General features: G+C 37.3%; 1 protein-coding gene across 3 annotated transcripts in view; it reads right to left on the reverse strand.

Annotated features, from left to right (window-relative positions):
* Positions 1-1,514: 1,514 nt before the first annotated feature.
* The window catches only part of LOC149571360 (AAR2 protein family), a 308,404-nt gene continuing 292,788 nt past the window's right edge, over positions 1,515-17,130 (reverse strand). For 2 of the 3 annotated variants that reach the window (XM_089812903.1, XM_089812902.1), the window contains exons 13-14: positions 2,090-2,176; positions 1,515-1,980 (exon numbers count right to left, since the gene is read on the reverse strand). In XM_089812903.1, coding sequence (XP_089669029.1) covers positions 1,924-1,980; positions 2,090-2,176 — 144 coding nt within the window. In that variant the 3' untranslated portion in view covers positions 1,515-1,923. The remainder of the gene's footprint in view (positions 1,981-2,089; positions 2,177-17,130) is intronic. The other variant, XM_089812904.1, reaches the window with a different exon arrangement.

The raw sequence follows: 17,130 nt of genomic DNA on the forward strand, positions 1-17,130 counted from the left end.
GAGGCAAAATTATATTAGTAGTCTACAAATTCAATTTATGTGGCATTCAAATCTAATTCTTATGTTGTAGTGGCCAATTGTAGCTTAAACAAGGGGAACTATATGTTAAAGAGAATAGATTTCCACAATCCATAAATAATGCTCAACAATCTTCTGGGTAGATTGTGTAATAGTTTTTACATCAACATTTTGGATCACACTCCATGATCCATCATCAGGATGATAAACAGCATATAGAGACCATAAAAATGATGGATCATGGAGTATGATCCGAAATGTTGATGAAAAAACTATTATAGAATCTACCAAGAAAATTGTTAAGGCAATATATGTCTTTTGCATGCATAGTTTGAATCATACTTTATGCAACATAAAGTATGTGTGAACTAAAGGTGTTTATGTCTTACCCAAGAGTTAGAGTGCAAGTCATCCTTCACAAATTAGAAAAGCAACACAGACAAGCTATTTCACCAAATAAGAAAATATATTGAGCTAAGATATACAAATGTACATAGCCCCAAAATATATATCAAAGGTGTGGTTATATACAAGATAACAACAAAGTACCTCCACCAAAATAAAAAAGTACCTCCACCAAAATAAAATACACCTGAGATTATTAAATAAATAATATCTAATAATATAAATGTTGGTTAGCTGAGAAAACCTTAACAAAATGTAAGTGGATTAAATCTCATAAACCAACAACCCATTTCAAGTGCAACATTGGGAGAAAAACTAAACAAATTGAGATAACAAAATGTCACCAAAGCAAAAAGAAGCCATAGACAATTCTCAAACCAAGACTTATACAATATTGTAACCAAAGTAGCTTCTTTGAAACAAATGATGATTGGGATCAATAAGACAACCAACACGAGTTCCCCAAACAACAATACACAAACAACGATTGAATGGAAAACTAGGTAGTATTATCTACCAATAAAATATCAATAGTACATAAATCTACATGATTGACCTCAATCTCAACCAAGTTGTATGAAGGATCTTATAATCACCACTCAACCACTATAAGTTGAAAAATTCAGGTGTAATAGTCTGAAGAACCATAATCAACTCAAAAATGGAGGTTGCCTCCACAAAACAAGAATACAAGGGCCTCTCAATTCACTCCAAGTGAAACCAAAGAAGTATTAGCATGAATAGTACAATATTGTAAGTCGAATTATAAACTAGACTATAGCCCATCCACACATGAGCAACATAAACGATAAGGTATTTCACCAAATAAAAAATATATTGAAGCAATATAAACAATATAGAACCCCAAATATACTTGAATATATAATAGAAGTGTGGTGAGAACGTGACGACAACCAACCAACTAACCCAACAAAATAAAATACACCCAGCATTATTGAATGACTAATATTTAATAATATAAACATTGATTGCCTGGATAGAACTGATGTAAATGTAAGTTGAATAGAAACACATACACCAACAGAAACTAAGATTAAAATATTGTCCATGTACCACATAAAGAGCCCAGATTATAAATCCTGACATATTTTTATCTCTTTATGCTAAAAGGCTATAAATAACGAACTTGCATCAAGAAGTCGCCAGTTCAACAAGAAAGACGTAATTCTTATGATTTTAAGTAAGCTAAAGGTAAGAGATAGCGGAAAAATGCAGTGTTAACGGTTACCACTTGTCATTTGTTTCTTTAATTCAGCTTTCCCACGTCTCTAACTGCATTGGAGATGCCTTGTACTTTTGATACTTAGCATAAAAGATACAGGAATGATACTTAATAAAAGTGGTCTTATGTAAACACCATATTAATTTTTCTTTGTGATCGCTTATGGTAAAAGGTTCATTTACAATACCCAAATAAGAGAACTGCACATAATAAATAAAGGCAGACAATTTCCTCCTCATCAATGCAAAAGTTGATGCTTATATCTCTTCTTCCATACCGGCTAGATCCTCCGTTGGCACGACCACTGGAGCAAACTAAAAACATATTCCGAAGACAATAATTAAAACATTCCAACAGTATGAAGACAAAAATTCATTATCTGAAGGCCTACTCGGTATGCGTAGAAATCATTTTACAACAAACCTCGTCAGTTTCCTCATAGTTGTAGGAAACATCATCTTCGAAAGACCATCCAAGCCTGCTTTCTAGCATCTTCTTTAATCTTTTTGCCTGTAAAATAGATCTTTCTCTTATGCACTTCCATGAAAAAGATACATTTAGTTTTAAAATTGTATATTTTTATCTTTACTAATAAACTCTGCCAGAAATAAAAAGGGAAACACACAATTGCCACAATCATTTCTCCAATGTTTTTTTGCAAAAAGAGGGGTAAAAATTTATTAAGACAGAAAGGAATACAACAAGGAGAGCTCAACAAGGAGCTCGATCCTGAGCAACAAGATCATCAAATTCTTGCACCATCTCAAAGGACAGTTGCCTCCTATCCCTAATATTCCAACCCGGATCATGACTAGAAGCCCATTTGGCTAAACAATCAACAGTTCTATTCCATTCACGAGGAATATACGTGAACCTAATGAACTGAAAAGAGGAAGAGAAAAAAAGAATCTGCTTAACAACAGTGGCCAGTTGCCAACTAACATCCTCAAGCTCTTGCGAAGAAAGCATGTTCACCACCACCTGGGAATCAGACTCACAAATAATCTTACTCCATCCCCGCAAGCAACACTGTTCCACAGCATATAAAATAGCCTAAGCTTCCATGCGATTGTTAGTATAATCACCCTTATGAACTGAGAAGAAAAATTTAACATCCCCAGAACTACAACGAGCCACTCTGCCAATACCAGCCGGACCAGGATTCCCACGGGAAGAACCATCAGTGTTAATTTTCAGAACTCCACAGGGAGGAGTCGTCTAGTGCCCATCCCGGTTAACCCGACCCTTCCTTTGATGGTGAAGCTGCCTGGACATAGAAGGAAACCTATGAGCTGCAACCCCATCCTGCAGATGAAAATTGAGGCGATTACAGATAGCAAGATCAACCGGATCCATACCCCCATCAAGCTCACACTTCACAATAATAGTTTCCTGAAGAGAATGTGATATTTTCCACCAAAGATGCAAAACACCAAGCCGAACATCTTGGAATATGCGACGATTCCTCTCCAACCAGATATGCCAAAGCATGAAAGATGGGCCAGCAATCCAAGCAGCATGGAGAGAAAATAGAAATTAAATAGAAATTTGTGGAAAAAATCTTTCCTGGACTCTAAGACTAGTAGACCCTTCTATTTATCTAATATTATAAATAGAACATAATATTATTATTATGTGTCCAGAAATTCTTATTTACCTTGAATAATTTATTTTGGACCACAAGTTATTATGAAAAATCAAAACTCAAAATATTCTGAAAACCTGATGAATAAAACAAAATTCAGAATTTTTAATGAAATAATTAGTATTTGTTGTGATGTGGAGCCTAATCAGACTCAAAGGTTAATTTCTCTCACTTTATTCAGCATGTTTTTTTTTTCCAAATTATTACTACAGGGTTTCCCCAAGACAGGGTCAATAGGTGCTGCCCCTTCTGGGGTCTTGGGATGCTATATTTCTATTGCACGACTTATTCTAACCCTAATTTTGTAAGCGGCAAAAACATGTATAAAATGGCTAAGGGTTAGGGATTTCATTATGCATAATGAGATTGTAGCTTCTTGTGACGGTTTTGAGCTATAAGAGATTACAGATTATAATCAAGTTGTAATCACTGGATAATAAGAATATTGGACTTGTCGTTGGTGGACATAGACTAAAATTGGGTGAATTACGTTAAATCTTTGTCTTGTGTTCTCTACCGTGCGATTTATTATTTTTTTGATATTGGTTATATTTACATGTAATTGCTATTTATGTCATTGGTTAATCCTAACAAGTGGTATTAGAGCGAGGTGTCATCAGTTTTTTTTAGCTATCTTTCGCAAGGTCTGACAGTTGAGTGGGAGCGATGGAAGAAAAGGGTAAACTGAAGGATGAGAAGTTTAATGGGCAGAACTTTCACTTATGAAAAATGCAAATGGAGGACTATTTATATTAGAAGGATTTATAGCGGCCACTAGAAGGAAAATCCAAGAAATTGACAACTATGACACATGAGGATTGAGATATTTTGGATCGAAAGGCACTCAGAAGTATTCGTTTATGCCTGGCAAAATCGGTGGCATTTAATATTACGAAAGCTAAGACAATGAAAAAGTTGATGCAAACTGTAGCAAGGTTGTATGAAAAGGCCCCACTTCAAACAAGGTATTTCTCATAAAGAGTTTATTTAATATGAAGATGGCAGAAGGTGGGTTTGTTGCAGATCATTTCAATGAGATTAATACAGTTACGAGTCAATTATCTTTTGTAAATGTCAATTTTGATGAAGAAATTAGAGCTCTCTTAATTTTGTGTTCTTTGCTTGAAAGATGGAATGACTTGGTAATGGTTGTGAGTAATTTTGATTCTAGATCTAATGCGCTAAAATTTGATGATGTGATTGGTGTTATTCTGAGTGAAGAAACTCATAAGGAAACCTCAGGTGGAACTACATCAGGAAGTGCTCTGAATGCACAAAGCAGAGGCAGAACGAATGAGAGAGTAGGTAATTCTGGAAATTGAGGGAAATCAAGAGAAAAATCATAGGGGAAGAGGCCTCAATCCATAGGACCGAGAGGTTGCTAATACTGTGGGAAACTAGGGCACAAGAAGAAAAATTGTTTGACTCAAAAAAACAATGAAGGAGACCATCAAGAAGGGAATAAGGAGGCAAATGTGGTAAACAATAAATATGAAGAGAACAATTTGTTGCTTTTCTTTAGAAAATGTTGATGATTCAATTTGTTTTAAATTTAGGGGCTTCATTTCATGTGACTCCCCTTAGAGGTTATTTTCTTGATTATGTCTAAGGGGATTTTGGGTTTGTTTATTTGGGAGATAATGAACCATGTCAGATTGTTGGAAAGGACAAAATTAAAATTAAGTTGTAGAATGAGAATCATTGACTATTACAAGAGGAAAGACATGTTCCAAGGCTGAGTAGGAATTTAATTTTAGCAAGCCACCTAGGTGATGAGGGTTGCACAATTATTTTTTATGATAAGAATTGGAAGGTTTCAGAAGGTTCCCTTGTAATAGCAAAAAGTGTGCAGTACGCACCTCTTTGTACAAGTCATACTGTTCATTCTACTTTCATTGTTTCAGAGAAAAATGAGTGCTCAGAAATAGTTGTTGCAGTTGAGCAGGGAGAACAAACAGATGCTAAAGATTCTAATATAGCACTATGGCACAATAGACTTGCGCACATGAGTGAGAAATGCATGAAATTACTTCATTTAAAGAAAGTTTTACCTAGTTTGAAATGTGTCAATATGAATTTTTGTGAAAGTTGTGTTTATGGAAAACAAAAGAGTTAGTTTTGTGAAGAGTGGAAAGGAAAAGAAAGATGAGAAATTAGAGCTTGTGCATACAGATGGTATGTGGACAAGCTCAAGTATCTTCCCTTGGTGGCTGTCATTATTATGCGACATTTATTCCCAACTTGACACCCTCGATTCTTGTTTCTTTCTTCTTACCATCCACATAAGCAGCTGAATGGCATGACACATTGCTCCTTGTCTTTTCCATGTCACTCACATATTTCTCTTAAGAGGTCGGCAGCAACATACGTCCCTTGTGCCTAGTTAGTCTTCATGGGACGAAAACTAAAGACAAACACTTCATTTAGCATGTCTCACGTAGGGGAAATTGCACTGGTAGTTTTGTCTAGCAAGATTTCAATAACACTTCCATTGCTCTAGTCCCAAAAAATGATGAGCAACTGTCAATGGATGACTTTCGCCCACTTTCTTTATGCAACACCATTTATAAAGTCATTTCGAAAGTGATTGCTATCAGATTGAAAGAGGTCTTGGGTACCATCATTTTCAAAGAGAGAAGTGAGTTATCCCCTAATCGGTGCATCTATGAAGGTGTTATTGTTGCCCACAAAGCCATTCATATGGTCAAAACAGCAAGATTAAAGAAGATGATGATTAAGTTGGACATAAGGAAAATCTATGATGAAGGCAGTAGGGGTTGTCTTCTAAACGTGCTTGAAAGGTTTGGTTTCTCGCAAGATTTGATCAAGTGGGTCAATAGTTGCATCTCCGCTCCAAGAGTTTCAATTCTTGTTAACAGATCCCCACAAGCTTTTTTGAATCTATGAAAGACCTCAGGCAGAGGGATCCACTTTGCCGTTTTCTCATCATCATCATGGATGAGGTATTGGGAAGACTTGTCACAAAGTCTAAGTAACATGAAAGTTGGAAAGGCAACAAAATCGTGAATGGGGTTGAGCCTTTATCACATTTACACTTTGCAGATGATACATATCTAGTCGGGAGGCTTCAATGCAGGAGGCTACGCATATCTGGGATCTGCTTGACAAATACAGTAGAGCTTTAGGACAAAGTGAACTAGAAGAAATCTGAAATTTATTTCTTTAACACCAATTTACAGCTCCAACAGAACATAAACCATGTTTTGGGGATGAATAATGGTTATCTCCCCAAGAAATATCTAGGGATCCCGCAATTTGAAGGGGCATCCAAAATGTATCTGTGGAAGGATCTAATTGATAAATGTGTTAAAAGAATGAAAGGATGGAAGTGTAAATGGCTCACTTTTGTAGGAAGAATACTGCTTAAATCGGTAATTTCAGCAATTTCGGTCTGTTCAATGATCTGCATGAAGATTCCAAAAAAGGTTCTCAACATGCATGAAGAAAGAATGAGAAAGTTCTAGAACAAAAGGAAAGAGGAGGACAAATGCCCATTGCTGGCATGGGATTAAATCTGCAAATCAAAACAACAAAGTGGAGATTGGGCCATTATGAACAAACTCTAGGAGCTAAGTTGGTCTGGAAACTTTACGCTAATCCTGATTTTCTTTGGGTTTAAGTGCTGAGAGCTATATTTGGATAATCAAGCTGATGATAGGATCTTTACTATCAGGGACCCTCTGTGGGTTTCATCTTAGATTGTAGGGAGATTATGACTAAGCACCTGACAAGGCAGATTGGTGATGGTCAACAAGCAAAATTCTAGGATGACTCCTGGAATGGCTATAATATTTTGAGGGTGGATGATAACTTGGTAAAGCTAAAATGTGTAATGAAGTCTTAGTGGGGTGAGAAAGTAACTGACTATATGGAAAAGGTGGATACTCCCTTTGGGGAAGTTTGGGGTTGGAAAGATGTGCAAGATCTGGATATCTCTGGCCCTAACAAACAGACTCTAATCAACATCTTTAAAGATACACCGGTAGTAAGATCAAACAAGGAGGACAAACTCATCTAGTGTGCAGCTAAGAGTGGTATGTATTCAGTGAAAATAGGATATCACGATCTATCTCGAAGATTGTAGGAGGAGAATTGGCTTATAGGTCCTTTTTGGGGAAAACTATGCCTGCCCAAAGGATCCTTTGCGTGGTTGGCTTTAAGATGAAGAACCTATCTGATGATAGGAGACGAAAGCTTGGGTTTATTGGTCCGTCAAGATGTATGTGTGAAGAGGAGGAAGAGTTTGTTGACCACTTGTTTCTGAATTGTAAAGTTGCTATGGAGGTTTGGAGGATGATTCAAGGGAAGTTAGGATGGCATGGGCCTTCTCCACACACTCCTTACTTGTTTTACTGCTGGCCTACAAGAATGCCTCGCTCTGTTTTTTCTTGTTTATGGAGAATTTGCACCTCCTTCATAGTGTGGGAATTGTGAAAGGAGTGAAATAGACGCATTTTTAAAGATCACAAGGAACCTATGGAAAGAATTCTAGTTAGGGTGACCCTGGCAATAGCAAGAAGTGGTAAATGCTAGATCACATTGTTCATCTGTCCAACTGCCTTCCACTAAATGGCGCCATTGGTGTCAAACGCAATGGGTAGGATTAAGTTTTAGATGGGTGCATAGGTGCTGACCCAGAATAAAGAAGATCGGCATATCTAATGTAAGGCTGGAAAAACCAACAAAAGGTTGGATCAAGGTTTATTGATGGACCAGCTTTACGAGAGGGAGAGGCCTGAGGTTTAGGGGTTATTTACAAAGACCATTGCAGAAATAGTGGCTATGGGAGCTACAAAACTTCCGAAAGGATCTATTAATGTTGTAAAGGGGAGAGTTTCTCTGGTTGCGATACAAATGGCTATCTAGATAGGCATTAAATTTATCAACTTGGAAGGGTAATTTCTTAATTATAATCAAGGCTATTCAAAAGCAGAGCATTGAAGCCTGGCATCTCCAACTATCTCGAAATCTTTGAATAAATTGGATGATTTCAAAATTTCTCATTTGTTGTAATGTCCCCATTTTAAGCAAGTTCTTGCAATTGACTTGGTTAGTTCACCATTGCGACCCTCGTGAGATGACAGTGGGATTTGAGGGTCTCAGTTGTGGGGTTATAGGCTTTCCAACAACCTATGGTGTGTTTTGGCTCCATTTGAGGGACTTACTATTTATAGTACGTCAAACTGTTTGTTCCGATGAGCTTGGTTGAGTTAGAGGAGTCGAGTGATGCTTTCAATTTTTATATTGGGCTTCTAGTTTGGGCTCCAAGAATCTTGGAGCGAACGTTTATATATAATAAGTCACCTTGTTAGGTTCACTCATTGTCTTTCTTCATCAAGATCACTCTGGTGTTGTTAGATTTCGATTTTGATGTTTCTTCAGTAGTTTTTGCAAGACGGGTGAATTATTATTATTCATCTAAATATATTGAGGTTATTATTTTTGTTGTTGTTGTATGTTGGTCACCTCAGAATAATAACTCGTTGGAACTGAGATGAAATTTTTTTAATTGAAGGCACAAGAAACAGTGGCCTTATGTGTCAAGATATTATGTTATGGTGGAAAAGGTCAGCTTTGGGAGCCAAAAGTAATTAATCATTATACTATATGGCAGTTTATTATATTTTAATGTTGTGTTGAGTAAGTTTCTTAAGTGAAGTTCGTTTGGAAAACTTGTGTCATTTGGAGATTATAAATATGAGGCCATTTGATGAGGAAAGCATCTGATTCAATATTATTTTTCTTTTGTTGTCTTTGTGACACTTGTGAGGTTATGGCATTGTTATCAAGATTTAACTGTGTAGTTTTTGAGTCAAGCTAGTTAATTCGGAGTTGGTTGAGAACACATTTATATTTGTTGCTAGGCATTATTTTCTATCTACACTTTGGGAGCAACATTTTTCATATCTGCAATTGCATTTGTTTGTTAAAGTATTCTTTGTTGCTGCTAATCTTCATTTCAAAAGGCTTCAAGGCATGTCTTACCAGAAAGTTCATGGATTGTAACTTTTAATTTTTCGAGGTATTGATGATTTAGATAATAGGGGATATTTTATCAACTGGGTTGTTGGTATTTTGTGAAAGTACTTAGTATCTAAATTGAGTCAAGCTAGTTAATTTGGAGTTGGTTGAGAATACATTTATATTTGTTGCTAGGCATTATTTTCTATCTGCACTTTGGGAGCAACATTATTCATATCTGCAATTGCATTTGTTTGTTAAAGTACTCTTTGTTCCTGCTAATCTTCATTTCAAAAGGTTTTAAGGCATGTCTTACCTGGAAGTTCATGGATTGTAACTTTTAAATTTTCGAGGTATTGATGATTTAGATAATAGGGGATATTTTATCAATTGGGTTGTTGGTATTTTGTGAAAGTACTCAGTATCTAAATTGATATTAAAATTTGGAATCCAGCTATATACTTCCTATGTAATTTCCAAATATTTAAGTTGAAAATATTATTGAAACATCTTCTATTTTTCTGCTATGTTGTATTGAAAATTGCAGAACCTCAAAAACAAAAAAAGAAATCAATTCTTCATCACATATTGTTTGAGAGCCAACAAGTCTCATTACAATGGTATCAGAGTGGTTTCCTACCATCCTGTGGGGTAGGAAAATATTTATTAGTTGAGATTTTTCGTTGTATTCGGAGTGGCCAGTACTCTTGCATATACTAAATATGGATAGATAAAAGAAGCCTAGTAGTTTTGAGAACCAGTAGAGCAGTGTCGAAAATAGTGAGAAAATAAATGTCTTGAGAGAGCACATGGAAAGACATACTCGTCACTAGCACAGATTTTCAGCAAGATTGTTAGATCCTAGGACAATCGACAAGGCAGCGAGGTATATTTTTCGCCTTTAGAAGATTGACATCGAGGTTGCAAGGAAGGTAGATTGAGTTTTCCTTGACAGGTGTCCATGATGCAGATGTACGTATATTTCGTACGACACCTGCTAGTCCTACCCATAGTCTTGATGGTGGACACTCCACACAGAGACTTGTGGATGTGTCAGTGCCCTTGGTGGAACACAAGACTAAGTTCCAACAAGTTAAGGCTCCCAAAGTTGTTGCTATAGTTAGTGCAGAGGCAGTTGATGTAGTTGTTACCATTAATTATTTAGGCTCTATCAAGGACGGGATTGTTGCTAGAGATTTATATGTTAGTTGTCGTAGTGTTGCTCCAATGGAGGAGGCAACTCCTTCCTCAAGTGGGACTGATGCATGCATGGACCCAACTATGATTTTGGTCATCTCGATATTATAGCGGAGTCAATTGGTGTTGGATCATGCTCTAGCATTATTGATTCACAAATTGACATTGAGTCATGTTTGTAGAGTCAGGGGATGGCAGTTGAGCATTTGTTAGAAGATGTGGATACAGAGAATATGGACACCTGTGATGATTTATTGGATGATGCTATGAGTTGTACTGGGTATGATATCCCTTGCCAAATATTAGGTGATGACTTTGAGGAGATTTTGGATGGGTCCCAAGAGCAAGATTTACAGGGACTTTCTGTTGAGGGGGAAGTAGAGTCAGGCAAGGAATGCGATACTGCATGAGCTTCCATTTCTTCAAAGGAGTTGTCGATTGAGGTGCCAAATAGTTATATCCCGTTTGCAAATCTATGCGAGGATGGTAGCACACATGCAGTGAACGATCATGTGGTGAGCAACTCAAATTCAATTTTCTATCATATTGCATTTAGCGAGACAGAGAGCTTGAATAGGAGTCAAGGGTTACAGAGGCATCATGTGGCTAGTCAGCTGAAGATAAACAATGGTGACATCTCTTTAGCATTTGAGCATCATAATGTGATTCGTCAGATGTTAGGCACATATGCTTGGGGTGCTCCTATGTCAAATGAGCACAGTGATAGTAGACTTTTCGTAACAGATATTCATGCACTTGGAGAGTTTGTCAAGATCTTTAAACATAATCACTCATAGTTAGTTGTTGACAGGGATTACCTTGTGGAGGGGGGTAGCACCTATTTTGAGGCATTGTTAGGGAAAGAGGTGGTGGTTGAGCTCATCCAGGAGTTTGAGGTGATTGTGGACTCTCTTCAGTGTACTCAATTTGTAGTAACCCTTTGCCGGCAATAACATTATAACACCAATTTCTCTAATATTTAATGATTAAACATTCTGGCAAACACTTGTATAGCAGCCTCATATCCACTGTTAATGACATAGCTAGATGTGAACCGTCATGCCACAATAGTCAAGCCAAATACTAAAATGATATTTGTAATTCACTTGATAAATTTCATCTTATAATTCATTATTCAAACCCCTGGAGTAATAGACATACACTTAACAAGACATACACTTAACAAGATAATGAGGAAATCTTTAATTACACTACCCAATAGTAACAATACAATTTTGGCATACACTTATTGGCAGACCATGTGCAAGATATAAGAACCTGATTTCATAATGTCAATGATTGGCCATAATATTGGAATCGAAATCCAGATTAAAATCAGCTTAATTCATAGCCTCTAGATGTAAAAGACTTGCAATGTGCATGTAATCATGACCCCGCAAACCTAATCTACAACCTTAAACCACTAACCACAGCTCTGAATAACTGATTGGCAGCTCAATTAGCTGCTGACTATAGATGCAAGCTCTAGAATACACCACACGACTTTTTGACAGTAGTTACACATCAAGCTTGGGCTATGAGCAATGTTTGGGCACTAATATTGTTGACGCCTGACCTCTTCCAAGTGATTGCCTTTTGTCTCAACCCTAGCCACTGAGATTATTGAATACACAGGCTCCCAATATCAAGTTCGACCACCAATATAAGCTCTCAGCAGTAAAGCGAAAACTTCCACACTACCAAAATTAATCAATTCGACCTCCAATGTAAGCTTTCCGCAAAAAAGGTAAACATTCACACTTAAATCTTATCAGTAGTATTCTCCTTAGACACAGTATGCTACAGTAAGGAAAATATCTAGCAAATATCAAATCCACTATACTTTAACAATGGAATGAAAACACTCCTTAGATACAGTGATGAATAGCAGAGAAGTTAGGCAATCTTAGCTATAGCTCAGTAGCTAAATTGCAAATGCAATTATCAGAATTTCTAACCCTTATACATCAGCAAGGGCATACAGTTCAAAACTCAGGAAAAAGTTAGGAAAGCACAAAATCAAATATATAATCAAGTGTGCCTTTCCCAATGAATGAGCTCTTATTTATAAGCTTTTTGTTGGCCAAAGTTTACTTAAATGAAAGATCCTTGATGGATCTCTTCTGCTGATCTGCTGTAATTTTTATATTTTTAAATTTGTTTTCCTATTTATTTATGTTGTCTTGCAGAACAGGCAGATTTGTTTGAATTATAGAGCCAAGCAATAAATCCAATGCATTTCCCAAAGCTCACATACAAATTTGATGTCAAACTGGAAAGTGAAGATTGTTCTTGAATCTAGCATACATTTGGAGATGAATACAAGCAATACTCTATACACCACGTGGTGTATCTGCTGCAAATGGTGTCCCACAGGTTGCAATGAACCACGTCCCAATTGGAAAGATCATATGCCACACTGAAACCCCAATGAGAATTGATGCCTCTGTCCTTAATCACCACGCACAATGCTTAAAAGATTTGGTCCCAAAGATTGCTGAGGCTACATCCTAGCCAATCACTAACCTGGGGTTTGCATCCCAGACTAGAAATCGCCCATTCAGAGCAAATTCATTAACAAGTTGTCAAATATGCAAAAGATGATCATAGAATAAAGATTCTATCTCCTTATAACCCCTCTCAATTGCAATTCGAACCCTAAGTGTCTCCAAGTGGCGTTGGGTAGCGAAAGTGTTATAATTTCTTATTTTAAAGTGGTCATGTTACAAGAAAATGACCTTTTTCCTCAGACAAAAATCTGTTCACTGAATTGCCCTAAGACCAAAGAGAAAGATTTAGAGAATTTTGAGACCTTTCCAATGAGCTATCACGCCATAGGGTGCGCATCCAGATGAGGCCAAAAACCCCTTATTACTCCAAAATGGCTAATAACTTAGCCTTATTTAATTATTAAATGCTAACTTAGGAAATATTAAAATATAACCCAAATAGCTACAAAATGCCCAACTGACATCACAAACCATAAAATCATCCTGTCACCTGTTTGTGACTAAAGTCGAAAATCAAGGATTCAATGGCAGTCTCATCCCTAAAATCTAAGGATGCTCTTAAAATTTAAGAAACAAGCCCTATCCCTCTGAAACTGAGCCCAAAGAGTAATCTCATGGAGACCCAACCCTGGGCAAGATCATACCTCCTAAAAAGTGGGAACTGCCTTCTAAAAAAAGAGGAATGTCTCCCAACTGATCAATAACTGCCAGAACATCAAGTCCCCAACACTGAATAACCGTACTGGGTCTCTATCCACCCCTATCAGCCTACAAGACCCCATAATAAACTAACTCACATGTCTCTGCTAGACTGAGCTAAAAGAGGGGACATGACATCAAAACTCTACTTCAGAAATTGTGGAAGTTTCTCAAAAGAACTCAACACTAGAAACTTTAAAACTCACTTTTTAGAAATGTCTCTTAAAGTCATTGATATAATAATATAAGCATTATGCAACTCAATGATTGATAAAAATAAGAGCTCATACAATTATTAACTTATTAACTGTAGGTGATGACCAACTACTAAAGCCACCCCCAAAACACCCTGTTAGCTCACGAGAGTAGCTATGATGAGCTAACTCCATCAACTGTGTACATTGGCCAAAAATCAGGGACATTATAGTCCTCCTTCCCCAAAACTGCTTGTCCTCAAGCAATTCGACATCATACAAAAACCTCCACCGAGATCCCATAAGAAACAAGTGATGTCCCTGTCCTCACTGAACCAACAAACTGCCAAAACCATCAACAAAACCAATAGCATGACCTATAACACAACATCAAGTACCTGTGCAAGTGATGTAAAGGTCAGAACATCACTAACAAACAAATCCTTAAAAGATTTCAACACACTCTCCATCATTGTGCTTACCCAATCATCCTGTTGACAATCTAGCTTAGGCTTAAACCAACTTTGTACCCAGTACAAATCCTAAACATGTGAGTCAAATACCAAACTTTAAATACTCATCACAGAATAAATTCTATCATCAGTATGATCATCTTCATCGACATCCTCATGCTACTGTGACGACTCATCCTTAATCACATCAGTGTAAACCCACATACCACAATTTGTTGCTCCCCTTGGCCTTAACGCACAAGTATGACCTTTAGAGAAAGGCCCCTTGCACCAAAAGCAAAGCTGACACCTCCTCAAATCCTCTCTAGAAGTGTCATGAAATCTCCCCACTGACTTGCCCTTGTCCTCAACAACTGGCGAGGACTCCTCTTCATCAGGTGGAAGAGCAGAAGATTTCGAAGCAACCTTGCTTCGAGAAGAGTACTCCAAGTCTCGCACCTTCCTCATTGCCAATTGTAGAGAAGATGGATCCAATGACTTCACCCATCCACGAAGTGGCTCAGTCAATCCCTCCATGAATAACATCACTCGTTTGTGCTTCGAAATATCATAAACCATGACTGAAAGCCTTTGGAACTCACTGATGTAACTCTCCAATCCACCAGATTGCTTCAGTTAAGCCAACTCATTAAAGTACAGCTCTGGATCCTTCCTATCAAATCTCTCAATCAGGTGATCCACAAACTCTTGGTGGGAAGTGATCTAATCATGTCGCAAAGAAACCATCCCATGGTACCACCAATCATGAGCAACTCTGTCAAGATGCAACACTCCAAATCCAATAGCATCCACTTTAGACATAGGACACAAAGCCAAATATGTATCAAGCTTATGAATCCAAGCTTGAGTTATAACTCTCCTAGTACCATCAAAGTGCTCCAAAGTCATCTTATTGGCAACTTGTTGTAACTCATTCTGTTGAGGTTGCTATCTCTCAGGTCCCAGCCTCACTCTAGAATGCTTTTGTTTTTGAGTCAAGAACCTATCAAAATTCAAATGATCTTTAATCGCCTCTGGTAAAGCATCCCACTTCGTAAAGTGTGTCAACACATCATCAGCAAAAGGAGTGACCCCAGGCTCAATACTGACAGCATCCATCTCAGGTCTCAGAAACGTGGGTCTCCGTAGCCAATCATGAGTGCCAGTATTATGTTAGCTCTACCAACTAATCCACCATGATCCTCAACCCAAACCTGATCTGCATCTCTGTACCCAACACCATCCCAATTTCTATCCTGGACTCGAGATTTATGAGAACCAACAGAAACATCTCGAGCTCTCTCCCTAATCCATCCTCAAGGTAGTGTTATCTACTACAGAGTATTATTCAATTATTATAGTACATCTATCATCTGTTGTTGCCTAGCTGCAATATTCCTAAATGCCTGCAGGACATCTCTATCAACCTCAACATCTGTGGGTCATAGTCTAGTGCCACCAGAACCACCTGGACTACCATCCAAACCAAACTAAATCTAAGGTTCTCCTTCTCTAGGAGGATAATTATGTCCTTTTTGGGTACAGTGCATACCCGACACAAATCTCCTATCGTCAGCAATGATAGAAAATAATGGATCAATTACTGACTACTAAAAACTGATATTGAGCCCCATTCCTGCAAGCTAGCAAGAAACTACTCTGATACCATTGTAATAACCCTTTACTGGCTATAACTTTATAACACCAATTTCCTTAATATTTAATGATTGAACATTCTAGCAAACACTTGTATAGCAGCTTCATAGCCATTGTTAATGACATAGCTAGATGTGAACTGTCATGCCATAATAGTCAAGCCAAATACTAAATGATATTTGTAATTCACTTGATAAATGTCAACTTATAATTTATTATTCAAACCCCTGGAGTTACAGACATACACTCAACAAGACAATTAGGAAATCTATAATTACACTATGTAATAGCAATAATACAATTCTGGCATACACTTATTGGCAAACCATGTGCAAGATATAAGAACTTGATTTGATAATGTCGATGATTGGCCATAATATGGGAATTGTAATCCAGACTGAAGTCAGCTTAAGTTGCACCCTCTAGATGTAAAAGACTTGCAATGTCCATGAAATCATGACCCTGCAAACCTGATATGCAACCTTAAACCACTAACCGCAGCTCTAAATAACTGATTGACAGCTTAATTAGCTGCTGATTGCAGACACAAGCTCTAGAATACACCACACGGCTTCTTGACAACCATTACATACCAAGCCCGGGTTGTGAGCAATGTCTAGGCACTAATATTGTTGACGCCCAACCTCTTCCGAGTGATTGCCTTCCGTCTCAACCCTAGCCGCTGAGACTATCGAAAACGCAAGCTCCCAGTATCAGATTCGACCACCAATATAAGCTCTCAGTAGTAAAGTGAAAACTTCCACACTTAAAGAATTAATCAATTCGACCTCCAATGTAAGCTTTCCACAATAAAGGCACACTTAAAATCTTATTAGTAGTATTCTCCTTAGCCACAATATGCTATAGTAAGAAAAATATCTAGCAAATATCAAATCCAGTATATTTCGACAGTGGAATGAAAACACTTTTTAGATACAGTGATGAACAGTAGAGAAGATGGACAATCTTAGCTATACCTCAGAAACTAAATTGCAAATGTAATTCTCAAAATTTTCAACCCTTATACATTAGTAAGGGCATATAGTTCAAAACCTAGGAAAAAAGCCACGAAGGCACAAAATCAAATATATAATCAAGCGTGCCTTTCCAAATGAATTAGCTCTTATTT

This window comes from Cupressus sempervirens, chromosome 2 (assembly GCF_028749045.1).
Source record: "Cupressus sempervirens isolate cs-2001-9-10 chromosome 2, ASM2874904v1, whole genome shotgun sequence".
In the NCBI taxonomy this organism is placed as follows: Eukaryota; Viridiplantae; Streptophyta; class Pinopsida; order Cupressales; family Cupressaceae; genus Cupressus; species Cupressus sempervirens.